This window comes from Haliotis cracherodii, unplaced genomic scaffold (assembly GCF_022045235.1).
Source record: "Haliotis cracherodii isolate W230 unplaced genomic scaffold, xgHalCrac1.p SCAF_6, whole genome shotgun sequence".
In the NCBI taxonomy this organism is placed as follows: domain Eukaryota; kingdom Metazoa; phylum Mollusca; class Gastropoda; order Lepetellida; family Haliotidae; genus Haliotis; species Haliotis cracherodii.
In genome coordinates, this window is record NW_027266319.1 from 58,898,394 (window position 1) to 58,922,814 (window position 24,421).

General features: G+C 40.6%; 1 protein-coding gene across 2 annotated transcripts in view; it reads right to left on the reverse strand.

Annotated features, from left to right (window-relative positions):
- LOC139446130 (mRNA-decapping enzyme 1B-like) overlaps positions 1-24,421 on the reverse strand; it is a 158,457-nt gene that overhangs the window by 13,835 nt on the left and 120,201 nt on the right. For both annotated transcript variants that reach the window (XR_011651918.1, XM_071227428.1), the window contains exons 5-6: positions 5,415-5,604; positions 4,342-4,483 (exon numbers count right to left, since the gene is read on the reverse strand). Coding sequence is in view for 1 of the 2 variants with exons in the window: in XM_071227428.1 (XP_071083529.1) it covers positions 4,342-4,483; positions 5,415-5,604 (332 nt within the window). In the remaining variant the exon portion in view is untranslated. The remainder of the gene's footprint in view (positions 1-4,341; positions 4,484-5,414; positions 5,605-24,421) is intronic.

Genomic DNA, 24,421 nt, shown 5'->3' on the forward strand with positions numbered 1-24,421 from the left:
CGTGTTCAAGATTATTTCACCTGTCTCCGTCGTGCATGCACTTGTGTGTGTGTCGGCTTGTACTAGTCTGGACTTACGCTGGTTTCATAGTGCTAGCCCACTCAGACATATTCGAGCTGACAAGTTCTTGCTTAATGTCCTTAATGCCGGTCGGGAAGCCTAGTGGTTAAAGCGTTCGCTTATCACGCCGAAGACCCGGGTTCGATTGTACATGGGTACAATGTGTGAAGCCCATTTCTGGTGTCCCCTGCCGTGATATTGCTGGAATATTGCTAAAAGCGGCGTAAAACCATACTCACTCACTAATGCTGAGCACTAGTGAGGGACTCAGGGTAACGGCAAAGCACAATTTTTGAAAACATATTTTGGTATGACAAGGCCAGACATTCTGCTCTCCTGGCAGATGCTCAATCCACTACATCACAGAGGTGGAGAGAGAGAAAAATTCATAAAGTTTAAGAGAACATGTATTAAATATTTTGGAATAACAGGGGCTTATTTTCTTTTCAACAATATGATGCTGTGGGCACATTCATCTAACACAAACATCATTTTATGTGCGGCACAAAATACCATTTCGCGTTCTTGATGATTTGAACAGAGATCCTGAAACCACAGCGTAAGGGCATGAATGGAGTCCACAGCCAGCAAGAGTTGCTTCCCTTAGGTTCAACTGCCTCTACATCATCTGTACAGGCAACTCCCAACATGTATCAGATGTTCTCATGATGATTTTCTACTTTGTTAATGAATGCTTCAGGCCAATTTGCAGGCCTTGCACGTTTGAATCAATCATTGGCTTTTAAACTGCACTTGGCATTAGACTATTAGTCCTGGTTTTTCGCCCTGAATATACCTATCAATAATTCAGGCACTGTCAAATTGATTTATATTCGATCATAAGTGGAGATTATAAGATTTACGAAAGCAGCATTTTTCTATAAATACTTGCTTCCTCTGTGTTGCTGCCATCAAATCAGCTGATTTAAGAGGTGATTAAACACATTATTGAGATTTGAAACCTTTGAATGTATTTAATATTAGATTTTTTGGCACAAACCAAAGGACGCTTACCATGTAAACCTGTTCATGTAGTAAATCTATAGGGATTTTTTAACAATGTTCCAAACTCAAAGGATTACAATTCATGGACATCAAGTAATTACATCCAGTTTGGTTTGACAAAGATCAGATGATTACAATAGATAAAGCTCATTTTGAATTTCACAAGACTTTTATCTTGAATATTAAAATGATGATCATGGCATTTTTCAAAATTCCCCCACAAACACAAATCCATCATGTTATTCATCTTTCCAATGTACTTCAGTACACATCTGCATTGCACAATGTCATCATGATTTGTTCAGGGGTGTTCAATTAGTATGCCCTACTTGCCCGATCCATGAAAATACAGTGGGACTAGTCATATTTCTATTCTGAGTGAGTGAGTGAGTGAGTGAGTGAGTGAGTGAGTGAGTGAGTGAGTTTGATTTTACGCTGCTTTTAGCAATATTCCACCACTATCACGATGGGGGACACCAGAAATTGGCTTCACACATTGTAACCATGTCGGGAATCGAACCCGGGTCTTTGCGTGATGAGCGAACACTTTAACCACAAGGCTACCCGACCGCCCATTTCTATTCTGAATATCTCCCATTAGCTCTTGCTCAAGTTGATAAAGTTTTGTTCTAATTAAAGTCTTCTCCTTTCGTCCCATTAGGCAGGGCAAGTTTACTAGAAAATTTTGGTATTTGAACATCCCTGATTTATTGGTATATTCTTTGTAACAATGTTACACTGAAGTACATGACAGGATGAAAACTATAGTATCAATAATCAATGTTGAATTAATGCTGCAACTGTTTGGACAACTACTGTAGTGGGAATGAAAAACCCACAGTGCTGACAAATGAATTGAGATTGTATTATTCATGGCTGCTACTACCCGGGAATGCCAGTTGTGGTTACAGGTTGGGGGGATACAAAATATTTCATGGTGATTTTTTTCTTTTCTGTCACACCCTCAACTCTTTTATTGTTCTATTTGCACAACCTGTGGAGATTCCTGGTTAGAACTCGTCCCAAGGCTGGTTGCAAGAGGTGACTTAATCGATGGGGTGGTAAGGCTCGGTGACTTGGTTGACCTGTGAAGACCCAGATAGAATAAGTCTCCAGCAACCCATGCTTGCCGTAAAAGGCAACTATGCTTGAAGAGGCGATTAATGGGATCAGGTGGTCAGGCTCGCTGACTTGGTTGACCCGTGAAGACCCAGGTAGAAAAGGTCTCCAGCAACCCATGCTTACCGTAAAAGGCAACTATGCTTGAAGAGGCGATTAACGGGATCAGGTGGTCAGGCTCGCTGACTTGGTTGACCCGTGAAGACCCAGGTAGAATAAGTCTCCATCAACCCATGCTTGCCGTAAAGGCAACTATGCTTGAAGAGGCGATTAATGGGATCAGGTGGTCAGGCTCGCTGACTTGGTTGACCCGTGAAGACCCAGGTAGAAAAGGTCTCCAGCAACCCATGCTTACCGTAAAAGGCAACTATGCTTGAAGAGGCGATTAACGGGATCAGGTGGTCGCCGACTTGGTTGACAGCGTGTCAATGTACCCCAACGTCATTACCCGCTGCTTATATTATCAATCACTGGATTGTCTGGTCCAGACTTTATCATTTACAGTTGGTCATCATACAGTTGGAATATTGCTGAGTGCGGTGTTTAACAACAAACTCACACACACACACACACACACACACACACACACACACGGACATACTTCTGGCTGCAGCCAAAACAAATTTTGTGGACAATAGATCACTGCAAAACATGTGCTTGTGTCAGCTATTCAGAAGTAAACGACCATTTTTGAAGGATGGGAAAACAGGGAACTGTTAAAGCTTCGGCAACATCACAAGTTGAATGTTCTAAATAAGCCCTGTCTGAAGGCCAATGGTCGGTAGATCTCTTGACGGACCCGTAGCTTCATATTTGCATGGGTTCTAAATCCTAATGGCCTGCAGTAAATTTACATGTTGATATATCAGAATAAGCTGCAGTTTCTTAAATGAGGGCCTGGAGAGTTTAGTCAGGGCCTGCAGCTTCTGAAGTCTGTCGGTCCTGATGGCAAACACTGGTCATGACAGGTCACAAGTTGTTGCAATGCGCAAAGAGCTGGGGTAAGGGGCCATGCTTCTATTGTTTCGAAAAGAGTTATCTCCCTTTGAGATGAAAAAATTGCCCATTGATTATGGGACAGCAAATTTCATACACGAAATTGCTTGATTTGATATAAGATGCACTGGAAACATGAATACTTCATATAAGCATCTCTCATTCAGATGGAAACTGCACACACAATTATTCTTTGGATGCACAAGAATGTTCACAACCTTATCGTTTACAACATATTGTAACTGATTCCTGATTTGCCATTTGCAAACCTTCACAGTCAACAATATTGTTCGTATCAAAAACAGTAACACTGTACACAAATAAAACAATGTACCCTCGCAATGCAAACACAATATTCAGATTAAAACATCACCGTAAATTGATTTGAATTAAGAAGCAAATTAATTATGAATCCCATGCTGCTAGAACCTTCCACATTGCGTAAGTGCTGCTTGCCATGTTTGTTGACTTTATTTCCGTGGGGACAACAGGAAAAGGCTTCCAACGTGTAAGTAATGCAGAATTCATGTCCCTCACACTGCATGTTACCAGTGTTTAGTGTGGTGCAAGCTCACACTGCTGTTTGTTATAACACTATGAGAGAGTACAGCATGAGGGCTTGTTGGATTGTTTGTTGCTTAACGCTGCACTCAGCAATATTCCAGCCATTTGACGGTGGCCTGTAAATAATGGAGTCTGGACCAGACAATCTAGTAACAATGATCCACCCTGCCGGGGTACAATGACATGCTATCAATCAAGTTGTGGAGTCTGAGTGAGTGAGTGAGTGAGTGAGTGAGTGAGTGAGTGAGTGAGTGAGTGAGTTGAGTGAGTGAGTGAGTGAGTGAGTGAGTGAGTGAGTGAGTGAGTTGATTGAGAGAGTGAGTGAGTGAGTGAGTGAGTGAGTGAGTGAGTGAGCGAGCGAGCTGAGTGAGTGAGTTGAGTGAGTGAGTTGATTGAGAGAGTGAGTGAGTGAGTGAGTGAGTGAGTGAGTGAGTGAGTGAGTGAGTTGATTGAGTGAGTGAGTGAGTTGATTGAGAGAGTAATGGGTTGCAAAACTCAAGATATTCCCATAGAAACTCTCCAAATGGTGCGAGGGTTGTACGCCTCCAACACTAGAATTGTTATGTGAGTCACTGAATGTGTGGTTGAAGATCACACCTTCTGAGGGAGAACCGTCCAAGCTGAACTTGACTGGCGTGGGACGGACGAGGTTGACATTGCTGGTGGGGGCGACAGTGGTGATGTGGTCAGTCATTGGGCGCGGCTTTTCCTCCTTTGTGGGGCCTGGTGCTCCTTTGGCCTGTTGACGAGGATGGAAACATATGATATGATGGAGACTATTACCACTGGAGGCTGTCCAGATACTTCAGATGCAGAGTCTGGAGCTCCTGCACTTCCAAGACATCAACTGAGACAGCTACTGTGTTGTTGCTCTCTGTGGAACTAGTTTTCATATGTGAGTGAGTGAGTGAGTGAGTTTGGTTTTACGCCGCTTTTAGCAATATTCCAGCAATATCACGGCGGGGGACACCAGAAATGGGCTTCACACATTGTACCCATGTCGGGAATAGAACCCGGGTCTTCGGCGTGACGAGCGAACGCTTTAACCACTTGGCTACCCGACCGCCCCTTTCATATGTATGTTTTCTATGTTAGTTAAGACAACCTAAACAATACAGAACAACCTTAGCGCTTCGACTGTCGTAAGTCTATGTTAAGGTATGGGTATTAGCGCAAAGATCGCTTTGTACAACGGCACCCTGGACAATAATGATAGGGTAATTATTAGGGGTAACTATAAGGGCTATTTTGATGACTGCATTTGACAAGTACCTCACACTTTTGCAATAGTATTGCGATAGTATTAAACCAACTTTCAGGCTTGATAATGATACTTCTCAATGCAATAGAAATGAAAAAAGTATTTATAAATAACGTGAAGTTGGCTATTTTCCTACCCGGCGCCACTCAATCCAAAGAAGCATCTTTAGTAACAAAGTTGTCGTAATCGATGCTAATCAATACAAGGCAGGTTAGAATTATGACTGTTTACTGATACATAGTTGATGCTTTACCTATAACTTATTGCCCCTATTAAAACAATAGATTGTTATGCACACTATTGACAATACGACTGGCGTTTCCTATTCTTATCGATATAGTACAACTTGAGGGCAAGCAATAGGAATACATCGATAGTTCGATACATCGTTACACTCCTAATGACTGACCTTGACATATTCACTCTGGGCCTTGGTCAACATCTGCATAATGTCCACCTGCCCTTCACCTGGCTGGGTTCCAGGTGGCTTGTCTCGACCAATCATTTGCTTCGTAAGGTCAACTGGTTCTGGTGCCTTCTGAACTGGTGCTGGGACCTTGATGCTCTGGTCTGCCTTGCTCACTGCTACATGAAGAAATCTGCAAGAAAGGGAACACGTAACTCACTATCCTCTGTTAGGGAAAGATATCAACATGTTTGTCTCTCATGTGTATTTGAATTAACTTGCCGGAACCTTTGCAGCAGCCAAGGTATCTTTGCATTTCGTTTTTTTAGGGGAGAATGATGTGTACGTTAGCAACTGCCTCTCTGGCTTGGGTTTCAGATGTGTTCCAGATCCATGTAACAGGTGGTCAGGGTGGAGCGACATGACAACTGGAGTTTGTTTGTTATTTAAAGCTGCACTCAGCAATATTTCAGCTATATGACAGTGGTCTTTAAATAATCAAGTCTGGACAGACAATCCACTCACTGTGCTTGACATGAGCATAGAATATGCAATTGGGATACAATGACATGCATCAACCAAGCCAGTGAGCCTGACCACCAGATTCCGATGGGCTGCTAACGACCTATTGCACCCCGGGCCTACACAAGACAACAGGTGTAATGAAATGATCCTTCTTCAGATTCAGGACTACAATCTGTGGCAGTAAGACAGCCAAGGGTTCTGATTTATGTTATTGGGCCACAAACAAAGGGGTTCTATATCTTGAATTAGAAGCATACATACCATGAAAATATCAAGACTAACAAAATACAAAAAAAGAACTCTAGATTATGAGGTACAGAACATTTATCTAATTATTTACCAATAAAAGATAGTGTTTAACAATGATTGGGTTATAATGATTTTTATCAACTGGTTTTACATTAAGTGCTAGTCTAGCATGCCAATAGACATAAACTTGGGAGGGGTAACAGCTTGGTGAAGCCAGCCATGCATCAGGAACTACAAGCTTGAGGAGAAGATGAGAGAGCATCACCATAGAGGATGTGATGAACTGGACAACAGAGTCTATCCTCATACCAATACACATAAACTAGAGCACAGGAGGCGTTCAGTTGTTTCAAAAAGTGGTCAAGGTGTTCTTCTGTTGTCAACACTTACTCATAAAATTGTGTCTACCTTGTCATCCGTCAACTTCTAAGTAATGCCTATCAAACAATTTAAAAAAGTAGTGTAATTAAGTATATATGCATTAGATTAGGTTTCATTTTTCAGAATTTTTTAACTTGTCCTTGATATTGGCCTTAGACACAATTTTGACAGAACGAGTTGGGTTTTTTCCTTGCTTATAACAGTAGTAATCTTGGATTCAAACCCACTATCATCAGATTATATGTACAGTGAATCCTGAAAATGACAAAAGGATGCATCTTGGTACAGTGAATCCTGACATGACAAAAGGATGCATCTAGGTACAGTGAATCCTGACATGACAAAAGGATGCATCTAGGTACAGTGAATCCTGACATGACAAAAGGATGCATCTAGGAACAGTGAATCCTGACATGACAAAAGGATGCATCTTCGCACAGTGAATCCTGACATGACAAAAGGATGCATCTAGGTACAGTGAATCCTGACATGACAAAAGGATGCATCTAGGTACAGTGAATCCTGACATGACAAAAGGATGCATCTAGGAACAGTGAATCCTGACATGACAAAAGGATGCATCTATGTACAGTGAATCCTGACATGACAAAAGGATGCATCTTCGTACAGTGAATCCTGACATGACAAAAGGATGCATCTAGGTACAGTGAATCCTGACATGACAAAAGGATGCATCTTCGTACAGTGAATCCTGACATGACAAAAGGATGCATCTTCGTACAGTGAATCCTGACATGACAAAAGGATGCATCTAGGAACAGTGAATCCTGACATGACAAAAGGATGCATCTAGGTACAGTGAATCCTGACATGACAAAAGGATGCATCTAGGTACAGTGAATCCTGACATGACAAAAGGATGCATCTATGTACAGTGAATCCTGACACCTAAGTTGAATGGGCCAACATTCTCTCAACACCTGTAGCTTGTGCCTTGTTGGTGTCAATATTTATTTATTTATCTAAGGTATTGGCTAAAGGAGATTCTGCCTGGAAGCCTACAATCTGCTTTGTCAGCAAAGTCCTAGCAGACACTGCATCGTCTAACAAGGCAATCTTAGTAATCAAAGAAATTGTTTGAATGAAGTAACTTCCCTACTCAAAAGCGTTGTCGTACTAATATAGGCTAAGATCACTTGTGGATCAAAGCTAATACTGCTTGTGTATCAGAGCTAAGATTGCTTGTGGATCAGAGCCAAGATTGCTTGTTGATCAGAGCTAAGACTGTTTGTGGATAAAAGCTAAGACTGCTTATGGATCAAAGCTAAGATTGCTTATGGATCAAAGCTAAGATTGCTTGTGGATCAGAGCTAAGATTGCTTGTGGATCAGAGCTAAGATTGCTTATGGATCAAAGCTAAGATTGCTTGTGGATCAGAGCTAAGATTGCTTGTGGATCAGAGCTAAGATCACTTGTGGATCAAAGCTAAGACTGCTTGTGGATCAGAGCTAAGATTGCTTGTGGATCAGAGCCAAGATTGCTTGTTGATCAGAGCTAAGTCTGCTTGTGGATCAAAGCTAAGACTGCTTATGGATCAAAGCTAAGATTGCTTATGGATCAAAGCCAAGATTGCTTATGGATCAAAGCCAAATTGCTTGTGAATCAGAGCTAAGATTGCTTGTGAATCAGAGCTAAGATTGCTTGTGGATCAAAGCTAAGATTGCTTGTGAATCAGAGCTAAGATTGCTTGTGGATCAGAGCTAAGATTGATCCATGCTTATGGATCAAAGCCAAGATTGCTTGTGGATCAGAGCTAAGATTGCTTGTTGATCAGAGCTAAGACCGTTGTGGATCAAAGCTAAGATCACTTGTGGATCAAAGTAAGGAGTAAGGAGGCAAAACAGTGACATCTATCCATGCCAGAATATTACGTCCAACACAGCCATACCAGAAACAGTGGACTATCTCTTGCTTCTATACAAAGTGGAACACCTCCTCCACTACACTGATCTCTCCCATCTTAATATTTACACATCTCACATCTCGGCTTAACCATGTTCCTATATACATCCCTTTACCTTCTTGGATCCCTGGGATTCCAGCATCTTCAAGATAATGACCTGGAGTTCCAATCTCAAAATAGTACATATTTTTGTATAGATTACATTCAGCTGGTGTGACTAACGGTATCTTCACACTGATCATGAGAGGTGAATGGGACTAGCGCTGACATTTAGGAGTTTCCACCCAGAGGTCAAGAACGACTGACCCTCTCAGCTGTGAGAATCCAGTTCCATACTGTCCTCTTCAACCATAGAGAAACCAAGTATTCCAGATACTAACACAAGTCACCAAGTCATGACAGATTCTTGACATTAAGTCTGTCCTCCTCTGAGACAATTGACCCAAATCTCCTTGATAATTCAGTATTGCCCTCCTCTGACACAAAAGATCAGATTCTTGACACCTATAGCTGCCATCTTCCGACTCCGACTCATTGATACTAACATCAATATTTCTCTCCTCCAACACAAGTAACAAAGCATGCCTTAATGCTGACTTCCTGACACAAGTGACAATATCATCCAAAATACTAACATCAATATTTCTCTCCTCCGACACAACTGACTAAGTTATCCCTGCTACTATCAATATTTGCTTCCTCCGACACAATTAACTATGTTATCCTCAATACTATCAATATTTGCTTCCTCCGACACAATTAACTATGTTATCCTCGATACTATCAATATTTCCCTCCCCCGACACAAGTGGACAAGTTATCCTCAGAACTATCAGTATTCCCTTCTCCCACACAAATGACCAACTTTAAACCCCAATCATATCATCAATATTTGCCTCCCCCGACACACTATTATAGTAACCAGGTTCCCTCAGACCAATGTCTGTAGCCTAGTAGGTGTGTGAGTTTATCGGACTACCTGTACACCAACACATTGCTACAAGCAGTTAGTATCCACACTTGTGGACATAAACCAAGATGGAGGAAATGATAACATTGTAGCCATTCTGTCCTCGGTTGGCTGTGTGCAGCCTGGGACTTGCTCCACTACTGTGATGAGCAAAACAGTTCTGAAAGCAATTGATGGCACGACATCTGCTGCTCGAATTATCTTCACAGAGTGTACATGAGTTTACAAACCAATGCTATAATTGTCTGGAAAGATAACTAACTTTGTAAAATCCCCATAACTTTGCTCAATTCAACTGCAGAGACAAATCCATGCCAACATATCAACATAATCAACAAAAATCAAAATATTTTCTGATTTTCAAGATTTTCACACTGTAAAAGAACTTTTTGATAATACCATACATCATCAATCATTGTGAAATGCTTTTGTCATAATAATGTCCGGGAAAGCTGCAAGTGTCCCCTTGATCAGTCATGTACTGACCCAAAGGACTTCATCAGCTGTGTGAAGACATGAAATATTCAGTGCAGTATTGGAGAAACCTTCAAGACCAGAGTGTACTTGGACTCGATGACCTGAGCTCCCTGAACAAAATAATTCATGATTTCATGATTCATGATTTCTATTTAAATTGGTAGAGTATTTTAATTGGATGCATGCGTATAAAGCAGGCAATATTTCAGCTACATGTATATGAAAGCAGTCTGTAAATAATCAAGTCTGGACCTGACAATCCAGTGACTGACATCATGCACATCGATCCATGGGAACGATGACATGCATCAACCAAGTCAGCAAGTCTGACCACCTAATACCGTTAGAGTCGCCTCTTACGGAAGTTAGGTTAATGGCTTGCTTGCCCAGATCTTGACTTCAAATTTGCACATTCAAACAATTTCCTTCTCTTTAATGTCTTATTTAAACACCATCAAAACAAAATAAAAAAAAAGAACACAAAAGAATGAATAAGAGAGAAGGGTTTTAGGATACTTTTAGCAATATTCCAGCAATACAATATGGGGTCAAAAAGAATAATGCTTCACACATTGCACATAACAGGGACCTTAGCCTGGGCTCAATGTCTTGAGTGTACTCATTAACCACTCGGATACCACACAATCCTAGACGATACAATACTGTTATAGTTATCAATATGCCAGCTTTACCATATTGGCCTGTCAACAATATTGGTTATATCTTGGACAAGCAAACCATTTGTTGACCACATGAGCATTGACATATAATGTTATATTGGGTATAATGACACACAATCAACCAGTTCACAGTGATCATATATCCTCATTTACTTTGATCTCACAACATGTATGGGGTGTTGGGGACCAACTCTGCCCCAGAATTGTAACCAGGTGTACATACTCGAACAAACTCTGTGTCTCGGAAACAATTATGCTGAGACTGATGAATGCACGGTCACTCATTTGCTTCCCCTGCAAGTACATGCACATACTAGACTGCCCACTGCCCCTGGAGACACAAGAACAAGCCTCTGGAGAACATGGCCAAGTCACCTGAAGACAATATGTCCATGAGACACAAGAACAAACCTCTGGAGAACACCATACAGTCACCTGAAGACAATATGCCCATGAGACACAAGAACAAGCCTCTGGAGAACACCATACAGTCACCTGAAGACAATATGCCCATGAGACACAAGAACAAGCCTCTGGAGAACACCATACAGTCACCTGAAGACAATATGCCCATTACACACAAGAACAAGCCTCTGGAGAACCCCATACAGTCACCTGAAGACAATATGCCCATTACACACAAGAACAAGCCTCTGGAGAACACCATACAGTCACCTGAAGACAATATGCCCATTACACACAAGAACAAGCCTCTGGAGAACACCATACAGTCACCTGAAGACAATATGCCCATGAGACACAAGAACAAGCCTCTGGAGAACACCATACAGTCACCTGAAGACAATATGCCCATTACACACAAGAACAAGCCTCTGGAGAACACCATACAGTCACCTGAAGACAATATGCCCATGAGACACAAGAACAAGCCTCTGGAGAACACCATACAGTTACCTGAAGACAATATGTCCATGAGACACAAGAACGAGCCTCTGGAGAACACCATACAGTCACCTGAAGGCAATGTGCCCACAGTGGTGAGGTGAAATGGGGTTAAACGTGGCATTTACTTAGTGATTTTGTGTGTGCATGCTTGCTTGTAATAGTCTGGACTAAAGCTGATTTTACAGTGCTAGCCCACTAAGATACCATGCCACAGTTTAAGAACAAGAACTTGACGCTGGAGAACACGACCCAATTTCCTGAAGACAACATGTGCCGAGACTGATGAACACTAACTCATATCCATGTGCGTCTTTGTGATCAGAGGTTGTCTGATGGACTTACAGTGCTTGCTTTCATGTCAAGATAACCTACTTCCCCACTTCTCAGTCCATAAACCAGTCCAAAGTGCTTTTTCGCATCATAGATACTATCACAGCAATATTGTTACCCTTCGGAAAGTTGGAATGAGGTATGAAACAACAAGCAACATGCAAGCATTTGATTGGCCCACCCAGGCACTTCCTTGGCTTTGACAATTGGGAGTGTTGAACACAAGCGGCCATAAATACTAAAAGGATTTATGAAAAGTGTCAGAAACTGTGACCTTTGTGAACAGCTGAACCCTATTGAACCATGCAGCCTAAAAAATGCAGAAGGTAATCTGCACGAAAATCCCTTATGATGTTATGACAAAAGTAAACTGGTTTAATGAGAGGATGAAAAATATGCAACATGGCTTTGCATCTGCAGCTTGAGTTTGCAAATAAAAAGTGATCAGTAGGTCAATGGGTTAATAGTTAATCATTGGAGGCATAAAAACCACTCTGACATGTGGGTATTCGTAACACGTCAAAGCAAATAGTAACAACTGACAGAATCGTGGGATTGACATTTCAGATGAATTTAGATAAGCGCATAGATGTGAACAGTGAGCTGGGTTTAAAGTATCGCTTTGAACAGAATTTCAGTTTCAGTGAAAGCTTCAATCAGCAACAATAATTCCAGCGGTTTGATGGTGGTTTGTAAATAATCAAGTCTGGACCAGACAATCCAGTGATCGATATTGTGAGCAACAATCCATGTTCTTCAGGATACGAGGACACACTATCAACCAAGTCACAGAGCCTGACCCTCCGTCTGGTCCTGAATAGACTATTTAAGACCCCGTCATATAGCTGGAAATTTGCTGGGAGCAGCATGAGATAACAAACCATGATTTTTAAGAAATCACTCGAGCGATCGAACTAAGGAAGGCTCCTGTGGTCTTCTGAGGCTTTCTTCATTCGTAATGAAATCTAGGGATTCTCTTAATTTTTCCTTTCAACATTGGGTCATGACAAAACCTTTGACTTTCATGCTGAAGTTTGAACACTGCACGCCATAAAGTATGTAATAGGAAGAAAACGAATCAACCTTCAAAAACCAGGTTACAAATCTGTGGACCACTCATTGAACTACACCCGTAAAGATCCAGGTTAGAATAGGTCTGCAAAAGGCAACTATGCTTGTCGTATGAGGTGACTAACGGGGTTGGGTGGTCAGGCATGCTGACTTGGTTGATACATATCATCATATCCCATGATATGCTCATGATGTCAATCACTGGATTTTCTGGTCCAGACTCGTTTATTTACAGACAGACGTCATATAGCTGGAATATTGCCTAGTGCCTAGTGCAGCGTTAAACAACAAACAAACAAACTTTCAAATACAGCTACGAAAACAGTGAACCACTTACGGGAGTCAAAGCATGCCCCAACTTGCTGTTATGTTGGAGCAACATTACAGTGTTAGGGGGTCTGTTCATTAGTTAACCATTGGCCAAGCAAACAACACATTTTCACCTATTATCCTGACAGTTATATGCCAGAAAACACTCTCGATAACTGCTTGTCCATCACCCAAATCTGCACATAACTTACACAAAGCCTTCATTCTACTAACCTACAAAAAGCCATTATGTTATTTTTCTAACCCATCATAGGTAAGCCCAAGTACATGTGCTCATCAGCAAGTGTGTGTAGTCTCATGTTTGGTTACCTCTCTATTTTAAGACAAAACAACACCATTCTGCATGTCCTCTTCCACAAATGTAGAAAAACACATGCTTTGAAGTTTTCTCTGTGCCGAAGTATGTACCACGTTTCGTGATTAGCGGACTTGGTTTTACCTCCTGGTCCTCTGGGACTCTGGTGGGAGGATGGAGAGGAGAGTGTGGAACCAATCAGATCTGACATTTTCTTGTACCATATACCACGCATGTTTGTGGTCCAGGCACTCCGATGTCCATGCCCTTCATTGTGTAACAGTTATGTAAACATGTTGTGGAACGAAATCATGGCACACTGCTGCATTCAATTACAATGGCTTCATGTTCATACAAACTACACTTTAAGATCAAATTTCAGAAGTGAATATAAAATAAAGTTCGACACAGGAAAAGAATTCTGTTTAGTTGCCATAAGTGACGGAAATGAAGCATGAAAGACAAGGAGTCCTTAGCATAATCTAATGTTAACAGTTAACCATTCTGGCAGTCATTCGCTTCCAATACTATTGTACCTGAAATCCAAGAACCTCCCTCCTAATTTTGAATGAGTAAATGAGTGAGTGAGTGAGTGAGCGAGCGAGAGTATGGTTTTACGCCACTTTTAGCAATATTCCAGCAATATCCATGTGTGGAGTCAAACCTTGCGTGACAAGCAACACTTTCAGCTCTAACCTACCCCACTGCCCCACCTTAATTTCGAACACTGACTTCAATGTTTTGATGGAGAGAAAACAACGATATTATTGTTCATAGGATGTACATCACATTACTAAGTAAAATGCATATCAACTAACTAGGGGTTCGACAAGTCCAAATTTACTACCCGGGTACCTGACTCCCTATTACCTGACCTGACCTGACCCGACCCGGGTACTTGCTGTAGGTCTTGAGTTGGGTAAAAATTGGGAATTGTTCAATTGGAATTTTGGCAAAAACTGTTTAAATACATGCATATAATGACCTGATCATGCATACTGACTGAAGTTAACTGAAAACTTTATCTTTACTCAAACATATAAAAGTCAGAAGGAATGCATGCATAGTCAGAAAGAAATATGAACATTAGAGATTGGTAGTGTACCGTATTTTCTTGAGTATAGTGCGCACTTTTTTTCGGAAAAACACCCGCTTATATTGAAACCAATGGAAACTGAAATGATACCTTAACTATTGGGCAGTTTAGCAAGGACTATCAGACTAGTGCCAATTTCTATTGCTGAAATGTATCAGTATTTTCCAAACATTGTGATACGTATTCATTAATTTTTCAGATAGTGTTATACCGGAAGTATCAAATATTTCTGTTTGAAAGCAAAGGATTGAGTGCTGCATAGACTTATCCCAGGTGTGATGATAAATCAGAGCCTGACACCAAGCATAAGAATCATACACACTCAAGACCTTTTGAAGCATGTAGAGTACACTGACTGCAACTTGTGACTTATCTTAAATGGTATGAAATCTGTACTGATCAAGATGATGAAGAACCCAGAACAAGAACCTACATCAGTTCAGGTGAGGTTGTCTTGAGGGTATATATCGTATAAAATCTGGACCAGTCCTGTGAGATGATCTAACTGATGAAAATCACAACACGAGAACCTAAGTCAGTTCTCAGGTTGTCTTGAGGGTATATATCATATTAAATCTGAACCAGTCCTGTGAGATGATCTAACTGATGAAGATCACAACATGAGAACCTATGTCAGTTCTCAGGTTGTGTAGAGGGTATATATCGTATTAAATCTGGACCAGTGGTGTGAGATGATCTAACTGATGAAGATCACAACACGAGAACCCAGGCCCTGCGTCCAGTGAGCTGATCTAAATGATTTCCTAATATAACATGCCTGTGGTTATAAAACCACATGTGAAACAGACCTATAATCACCAGATAATTTGGCACGTCTGAAACTGACTATAGCCGTACATTTCTCCCCAGAACATTTTATAAACATTCCTTGCTCATGCAAACAGATTTAGGTAATTTACCTGCCTAAAATATTCTGCGAGAATGCTTTTTCAAACAGAAAAGAATACATGTAGTTACATAAAGTACTGCCTCCCGTAGAAGCGGAGTTGAAACAACTAGGGTCAAGTTGGAACAAATGCACCCCGAGTTGAGGAAAGCAGGGAAAGAAGTAGAGAGAAAATAACACCAAGTCTGACAGCAGACACCACGAGGAAGTAGAAACAGCTGAGACATCACCTGAGTCCTCGTTTCAAGGGAGAGCTCCACATGGGAGACAACTCTACTTTACATCTCTGTATATACAATATAAATAAACTGCACAGTGTTTTGTTTGGCATAAAGTTATAAAACAACCTGTTTGAGTTTTGATTTAATTTGAAGAAACATGTTTGGACACTCTCATGATGTAATGAACACATGTCATTTTAACTAATTATCCTCCAAATTGTTTTATTGCTATAACTGTGAAAAAATTACTCAAACAAAACAGCTGATTCATTTTTGTGGTTTTCAGTTTTGTGGTTAAATATTGTAAACTGTAATTTCTTATGAACGAGCATATATTCAAGCAACATAATATCTTTGAGAATCTGGAACATAAACAGAAGCCTGTTTATTATTCATTACAGTATCTTCGTAAAATTACACAGTTGATATATTGAGAAAAATGTGCCGAAAACTGGCATTAGGGATCACAAAACACAAAAGTTTCCAGAAATAACAAAGTTAACCAAATCAAGTTGTTGTGAACAGATCTGACTCCATGACATGTTTAAGAGTCCCGTGAAGATTCCGGGGTAGAATAGGTCTTCAGCAATCCATGCTTGTCGTGAGAGATGACTCGCTGACCTGGTTGATGAATGTCATCGTATCCCAACTGCGTAGATCGATGCTCATGATGACAATCACTGGATTGTCTGGTCCAGATTTGATTATTTACAGACTGCCGTCATACAGTTGGAATATTGCTAAGTGCGGCGTTAAACAACAGACAAACAAACAAACAAACAAACAAACAAACACGTTTAAGAAGGGTCCGTATTGAAGAAGCTAGAGCACAGCTAAATACTTTCGTCCAATAGTTGGTCACATTTTGTTCAGGTGGAGTACATTGATATGTTGATAAAGTCCTGTAGAGTATACAGCTAATAGACGTGTGAAACTAACGTGAAACTGGTACATTTCAGCATGACAGGCCTCAAACAACAGACACCTGAATGTACCAACAGCATATGAAATCTGCAAACCAAGACACCCAGCCTGACCTCCCAATTAATTAAAATCGTCATTTTTGTGTGTTTGAGTGAGTGAGTGTGATAAAGTGAGAATGGTTGTATGCCGCTTTTAACAATATTTAAACAAAATTAAGGCAGGGAGCACCAGCAAAGCGCTTCATACATTGTACCCATATGGGGAACCGAACCCAGCAAATGCTTTAACCACTACGCTACCCCATCGCTCCTCTCTGTTTAATGAGGGGCTCGCTAACCACCATACAATTAGAGTCTGCTGACTCACAAAGTGGATTTTGAATGACATGAATAAAACCTGCTCAACTGTCAACTGTCCGAGTTCAGTCCAACCTAAACTATTACCGTATTCCACATAATAAGCGCCCCGCTCTGATAAGCGCCCACGGCGATATTTGCTAATATATTGGCTTGTGAACAATCCCAATTGGCACCCCATTCCGATTGATCACTGTACACAAGACTTATTTTTTCGCGTATAATACACACTCATGTGTTATATGCACCCTTAATTATGGGCAATTAAATTCTGAAAAAATATATCTGTCGTACATAAACATTTCAGGCTGTCAGCATAAACCACAAAATTTATCCTTCAACTTATTTTTTCGCCAAAATAATATTCTAATAAGAGCCCCCTGTTCCTTATTTTGATAGCGCCCTGGGCGCTTATTACGTCGAATACGGTATTAATTTTACGAATATGACTTTAATATTTTTCGAGTTTCTAAAGGTATAGCAATTCATTCTGTATCCATGTCACTTTTGAAAGAAAGGAGCACCTCTGATGAGACCAATGTTGGAAGTTACCCTTGAGAAAGACTTGCACAAGTTGGGAAACCGACCAGCAGATGCGCCATGTAATATATGTCCGTCAGATGCCACCTGAGCTGCGATCGTAACATGGGTCATAAAAGTTGGAAGGAAAATACCATCTCTGACGTCACATGTACAGCACAATCACCATAATCTTTGCAGGATTTATTTTTACACACTAAATTAGTTATCTGCCACCACAAAGGCGAATCGGTTTCTGTTCCAACTTTCTTTCAACACACTCTTTTCTTTATCTTCATAATTATCACTTTCTCAACAATGCGGTTCATCCCAGAATTCTTTGTTTTTTCCCAAAGCTTGGGCAAAATGTAACAGGTGCATGTCAAGAATATTAACCCAAACATCCAACTACCATGAGTAAATAATTACACTGCAGTCAGGTTCTACATCAAGATACAGACTTTACAAAATGGGAGCAGACCAAAAATTGACTACTCAAGGTTAAATACTCAGTGTAATTTCTTGACAGTTCCGGTATCTTAAGATAATATTCATGTAAAACGTACATATCCTTGTCAAATAATTGCATGATGAACCGGCTCCATATTTATAACATGAAGGAATATTATCTTTCTCTGATAGGATGATGTAAATTTAGACTGCAATTTTCAGACACCCCTGCCATCTTGTTTTGTAATCATCATAAAACTAGAGATGAAAATATTCTCTCAAAATAAGAACATTAATAGAGCATAAAAATAGGCTTATGTGAAGGGTAAACATTTTTAGAACAATGGAGTCAAAAAGTTCTCTTCTGGTCAGTGTGATTACTGAGTGGATCAGCAAGGTGATGAGTGTCAACCTCATGTTAACGAATGTGCTGCCCAAATAGTGTCATTTACTGTATCATGAGTGAGTGAGGGAGTTGGGTTTGGTGCCACTTTTAACATCATTCCAGTTATATCATGCCGTGTCAGCTTAATGTGCGAGGAAACCCCGAAGTGATGCAGGTCTCAGACGTTTACCACTTCAGTGAAACCCACGAGCATGGGTATGGTGCTGACAAACCTAGAAACATAATCGGTGCAAAGTGGGTTTCGAACCCAGAATCATAGGTTTCTGGCGTACCCAAGGCGAATGGCAGCGACTTAAACGACTGGACCACCCGTGCCCCCTTACCATATCATGAAGAATGTACCATTTGAATTTAACCAAATATTTATGGACAAACTACAACAAGAAAGCAGAATGAAACAAAAAGACTATGGATAAATCCTTGTAATGAAAACAGGACATAATCTATGAACTCAATCATGTTTTAATTAGAAGTGATGTGAATAGTGTGGGTGGGGTGGAGGTGGTGGTGTGTTTTCCTCATAAGGTTATCAGCATTGATGGTAAGTTTCAAGAAGGGGTGGAGTGGAGGTAGTGGGTGGGTGTTTTCCTCATAAGGTTATCAGCATTGTTGGTAAGTTTCAAGAAGGGGTGGGGTGGGGGTAGTGGGTGGGTGTTTTCCTCATAAGGTTATCAGCATTGAAGGCAAGTTTCAAGGGGTTGCTTATAAGGCTACCAACATTAAGTTGCTCCTATAGTCAGGGCATCAAACCCAGATCATGTGTGTGATGACTCAGGACACCATAACAATTGTGCCTCGTGACCACACTGCTCCTGAAGTCACCAGTTGAGTGAGTGAGTGAGTGAGTGAGTGAGTGAGTGAGTGAGTGAATGAGTAACACACAGGACATCTGTAATAAAACCCAGATCATGTGTGTGATGACTGAGGACACACTAACTATTGTGCTAGCACACAGTTCCTCTTGTCATAGAGGGATGTACAGGTCAGACTTCTCCCTTATTAGGACAAATAGCCTTGTTATAGACGCAGGGATCTGGGTGATTCACAAGATTCATCATCACTGTTCCCGCCAGCTTATTTCCAGAAAGACTGCCCACTGGAAGTGTATCATCAGTGTTGGAGGTTTCTTTTAACCTTACACCTGACATAATGAAAAATACTAAAAGCATGCTAAGGTAACTAATGCCCTGGCACTTATACTTAGCAAAATGTCAAGACAGGTGGAGAGTAGGAAATATGGACGTGTTCCGGAATTTTCCCTGATAAATAAACAGACATGTTGTTGCCACTTGCACGCGTCATGTTTGGGTAACTCACAGAGGAGAAGATGTGCGGCAAGTGGAGTTGTCTGATGGACACGGGAACCACTAATGCTTTCAAGATATTCTCTTCCAGGATCGTGATGTGTGAATCACAGACCTCATGTTCAGGGATCAGTACCTACGTCCATTACACACCGAGAGTACCAGTACCTATCTAAAACAAACTGAGAGAAAACGCAGAGGACCAATGCCTATCTGTGCATGCATGTGTGAGCGAGCGCTTGTAGTGTGTGTGTGTGTGTGTGTGTGTGTGCATGCGTGCATGAGCACTGTACATCTTTGTTTTATATCCCATAATGCCGAGCACCAGGCAGGGTAACAACAAGTACTATCTTTTTTTTGGTATGAGATGACCAGGGAACGAACCACCAACCTGCTCTCTGGGCAGATACTCTATCCACTACACCTTTGAGACTCAGCTTTTGGACTAGCACCTAAAGCTGCAGCATTCACTCGTCATGCCGGAGACCCGGGTTCAATTCCCGACATGGGTACAATGTGTGAAGCCCATTTCTGGTGTCCCCCACCGTAATATTGCTGGAATATTGCTAAAAGCGGCGTAAAAACCATACTCACCCACTCTAGCCTAGGAAAACCCCCACCACAATCAACATATATTTATCATATGAATATATCCTGTGAAGAACTTCCAATGGGTAAGAACACCATCTGAATGATTTGAGTTCTATTCCTCTGTTACCTCATTAGAACATCAGGTCTTATTCAACACTAACACAACAACTCTCAAGCCGCCAGCCACTTCACATAGCCCGTCTACAGGGGGGCAACAAATCCCATAGCCTGGAAGATCTCAGGAGGAGCAGGACTTAATGAGATCCAGTTGAGGTTTACAGAGGGATGAGATACCGCCAGAGAACAAACAGTGGTCTCATACTTGACCTTGTGACGTTGTTCAGTACCCAAGTGCGCAGGTTGTGTGTCATACATGCTGGTGCAGCACCCCACCAGACCAGGCTGACTACACCTGGGGCCTCCCCATCTCACAAGGTACACACCATCATCTTTCAACAGCCATTAACCTTGTTCTGAAGAATATTCTGAAATTAATGAATGGGATGCTCTGAAATGTTTTTAAAATATGTTTTTTGTTTTTTTTTAGGAGGGGGAAGAAGTTGATTCTTCCTGGTGTATTCTCCATCAGAATATCAGAATACTGTTTCTACATGCAATAGGTGATATACAATACAGTTGAACTTCCACTTCCACAGGCATGTGTGTGTGCGTGTGCGTATGTGCGCGTGCATGCGTGCACATGTGTGGTTGCCTGTGTGTTGCTACTAATGTGCTAATTGATTTGATTGCCAACTGAGATACCATAAAACAGCTTAACAAAAACAGCACATTCAGATACCATATATTTACCCTGAGCAGAACAGTCCCTGTTTTATCTCGTCAATACTGAGCACTAGGCAGAGTAACAACAAGTACCATCTTTTATTGTCTTTTAGTATGATGCAGTCAGGGGATTGAACCATCAAGTTTCTGCTCTCTGGGCAGGTCGTAACGAATGTACCGGACAGAATGAACCACCATCTATAGATGTATTAAATTTGCTGTCATGGTTACAATGGCGTGGATTTTGTATTTCAGATTCCACTTTGTGAAACTGTGTCCCAGCACTGCATGCAGCTTGTATATTGCTGGTGCCCCCCTAATGTCCAGCAGGGACGTAACAAGTCAGAGGTGTACGAAATTCAATACACTGCTGCTTCTAAGTGCAACATTCTCTGTAGCAGACAGAGTGTCTTCGATGGGATCACTCATAATTTGAAGCACTTCTCCTAAGCTTCCGTTCAAACAATTATACAATGGTGGGGCTGTGAGGTCATAACTGAATATGAACTTCTTTGTTTGTTGGGCATAGGAAAAACAAAACAATTATACAATGGTTGGTCTGTGAGATCATAACTGAATATGAACACCTTTGCTTGTTGGGCATAGGAAAAACAAAACAATTATAGAATGGTGGGACTGTGAGGTCATAACTGAATATGAACTTCTTTGTTTGTTGGGCATAGGAAAAACAAAACAATTATACAATGGTGGGGCTGTGAGGTCATACCTGAATATGAACTACTTTGCTTGTAAATGTGGTAGAGCATAGGAAAAACAAAACAATTATACAATAGATTGGGATGAAATCAGAAATGATAAAAATCTCGATCTCAATAAAGCACAATAACATTGGTTAACACTGGTTACATACAATATTTTGTTAATATATTGAATAAAACAACAGACACGAAAAAAACGTTTTTGCATGTTTCACATATTGATATAAACATCAAAGCAGTTGCCAGCTTATTGTATGAGGTAATAAGCCCAGAGTGAGGCAGGCCAATACTATGGGGAAACCAGTGAGCAGTGGCATGGTGCCAAGATCTTGAATTCAAATCCTGGATCAGCAGATCCTGGTACTCTGCACAGCAAGATGTTGTATGTGGGATCTTAAGACCAGCCTAACTCCTATGATGGATGAAAATACTGTTCTGATTTGTCCATGCTGTTCGTACACGTCACACTGAATTGGCAAGCCATCCCAAAATACATTAGCATTACAAATCATCTGCCTCTTATGAAGCCTTGTGATACCTGAATGAACAAATGATGTAAAAATTCATCAAAGCAATGATAAAAATCAACTTCAATGAAGACCTTAACTGATTCAAAGAAGAACTTAACTGGTTCAATGAAGAATTTAACTGATTCACTGAAGAACTTAACTGATTAACTGAAGAACTTAACTGGTTCAATGAAGAATTTAACTGATTCACTGAAGAACTTAACTTTATTCAATGAAGAATTTAACAGGTTCAATGAAGAATTTAACTGGTTCAATGAAGAATTTAACTGATTCACTGAAGAACTTAACCAGGGTTAGAAATTGGCACTAGTCCTGTAGTCCTAGCCAAACTGCCCAATAGTAAAGGTATCCTAAGATCTAGTAGAAATTTGACATTTTTGAAGGTTTTGCTATATGCTATCATTATAAGGACTAGCGGACTGAAACTGTTAGTTTCTACCGCTGTAATAACTGATTCAACGATGCACATAACTGATTCAAGAAGATCTTAACTGATTCAAGAAAAACTTAACTGATTCAAGAAGAACTTAACAGATTCAACGATGAACTTTACTGATTCAAGAAGAACTTAACTGATTCAAGAAAAACTTTACTGATTCAACGATGAACTTAACTGATTCAAGAAGAACTTAACAGATTCAACGATGAACTTAACTGATTCAAGAAAAGTTTTACTGATTCAACGATGAACTTAACTGATTCAAAGAAGAACTTATCTGATTTAAAGGATGAAAGGTTGATATAATAATAAAAAGATTTGACAACTTTGATAAAGGTCATGAAGGGAAGTTCTTTTGCTTAAAAAGGTAACAATATTTTCAGGCTTTCAAGAATTTATATGATGAGCAAGCATCTGTCTTAGACCCACTGCATGGATCATTGAACATGTATGGTAAACAATAGTCAGGAAGCTTAGCTTGTAACCATACCTTGCCATTAGGCGACATTTCCGATGATAGAATACAGACACTAAAAATATAATAACGACAGAAACACATTTACCAGTTGAAAACAGAGGCTAAGGATCTGTAGCTTACCCGTCCTCAAACTGTATTTGTTTATTGACGAAAGAAGTTTCTGTGAGACATGACACCACATATTACCCACTAAGCATGCTCTAAAGTAATACTAATGACAGCAAGTGAGTGGGTTGGTTTTAAAGCTGCTTTCAACGCTATTCCTGTCAGCTTGGTGTGGGAGGAAAGCTGTAAGTGATGTGAAACCCATGAGCATGTGCAAACCTAGAAACATAACTGGGGTGCGCCGGGATTCGAGCCCACGTCCTAAGGGACGCAACTCTGCATGACGAGTTGACGGCTCAGAGGAGAGAGTTTTGTTTAATGCTGCTGTATTTCAATAATGTCAGGGTAACTAAATGAAGGAGCAAACCCAACTTCAAAAGGTAAAAGATGTTTATCACTCTGGTGAAAAGGACAGAAATTAGGATCGAACCTAGGATCTGAGCACTGATGCCACAATTCCATCGCGGATCTTCACGGGTCTACAGCTGTGTAGATGGGTGGTGTATTTTTGAGACACAGACATTGAATATTGATTAGTTTTCTTCTTCCTAAAGTTAGAGCATTACCACAAACATTATAACAAATCTGTTATGAAGTGGGAAGGTGTTAACGAGAAGAGTTAAAAAAAGTGAGCTGTTTATGGTCTAAGACAACGAGGGTTAATGGGTATAATTGGCCATAACCTAAACTGATATGGCACTTGGGATCAGATGAACTCCACAACCATCAACATCTGTGATTGTGTTAGCACCCCTACACTTACATTCAAAGCACCATTAACCCAAATATCTTGTGAAATTAATACAAACATTTACACAAATCTCATAAACAACATTATTTGATGGTACACAAGTACCATGGTTTGTGATAACTGATAAAGCAAGCGTTATCGTTATCGCACATCTTATACCTCCACCTCCAAGTAACTCTATATCCACGACTACAAAGCCTCTGTCCCTGTCATGCATGGTGGCTAAAACAATATACCATCCATCCCTGTTATAGAACACCTGGTGAACTACTTGCTTTTGCATACATCATCTC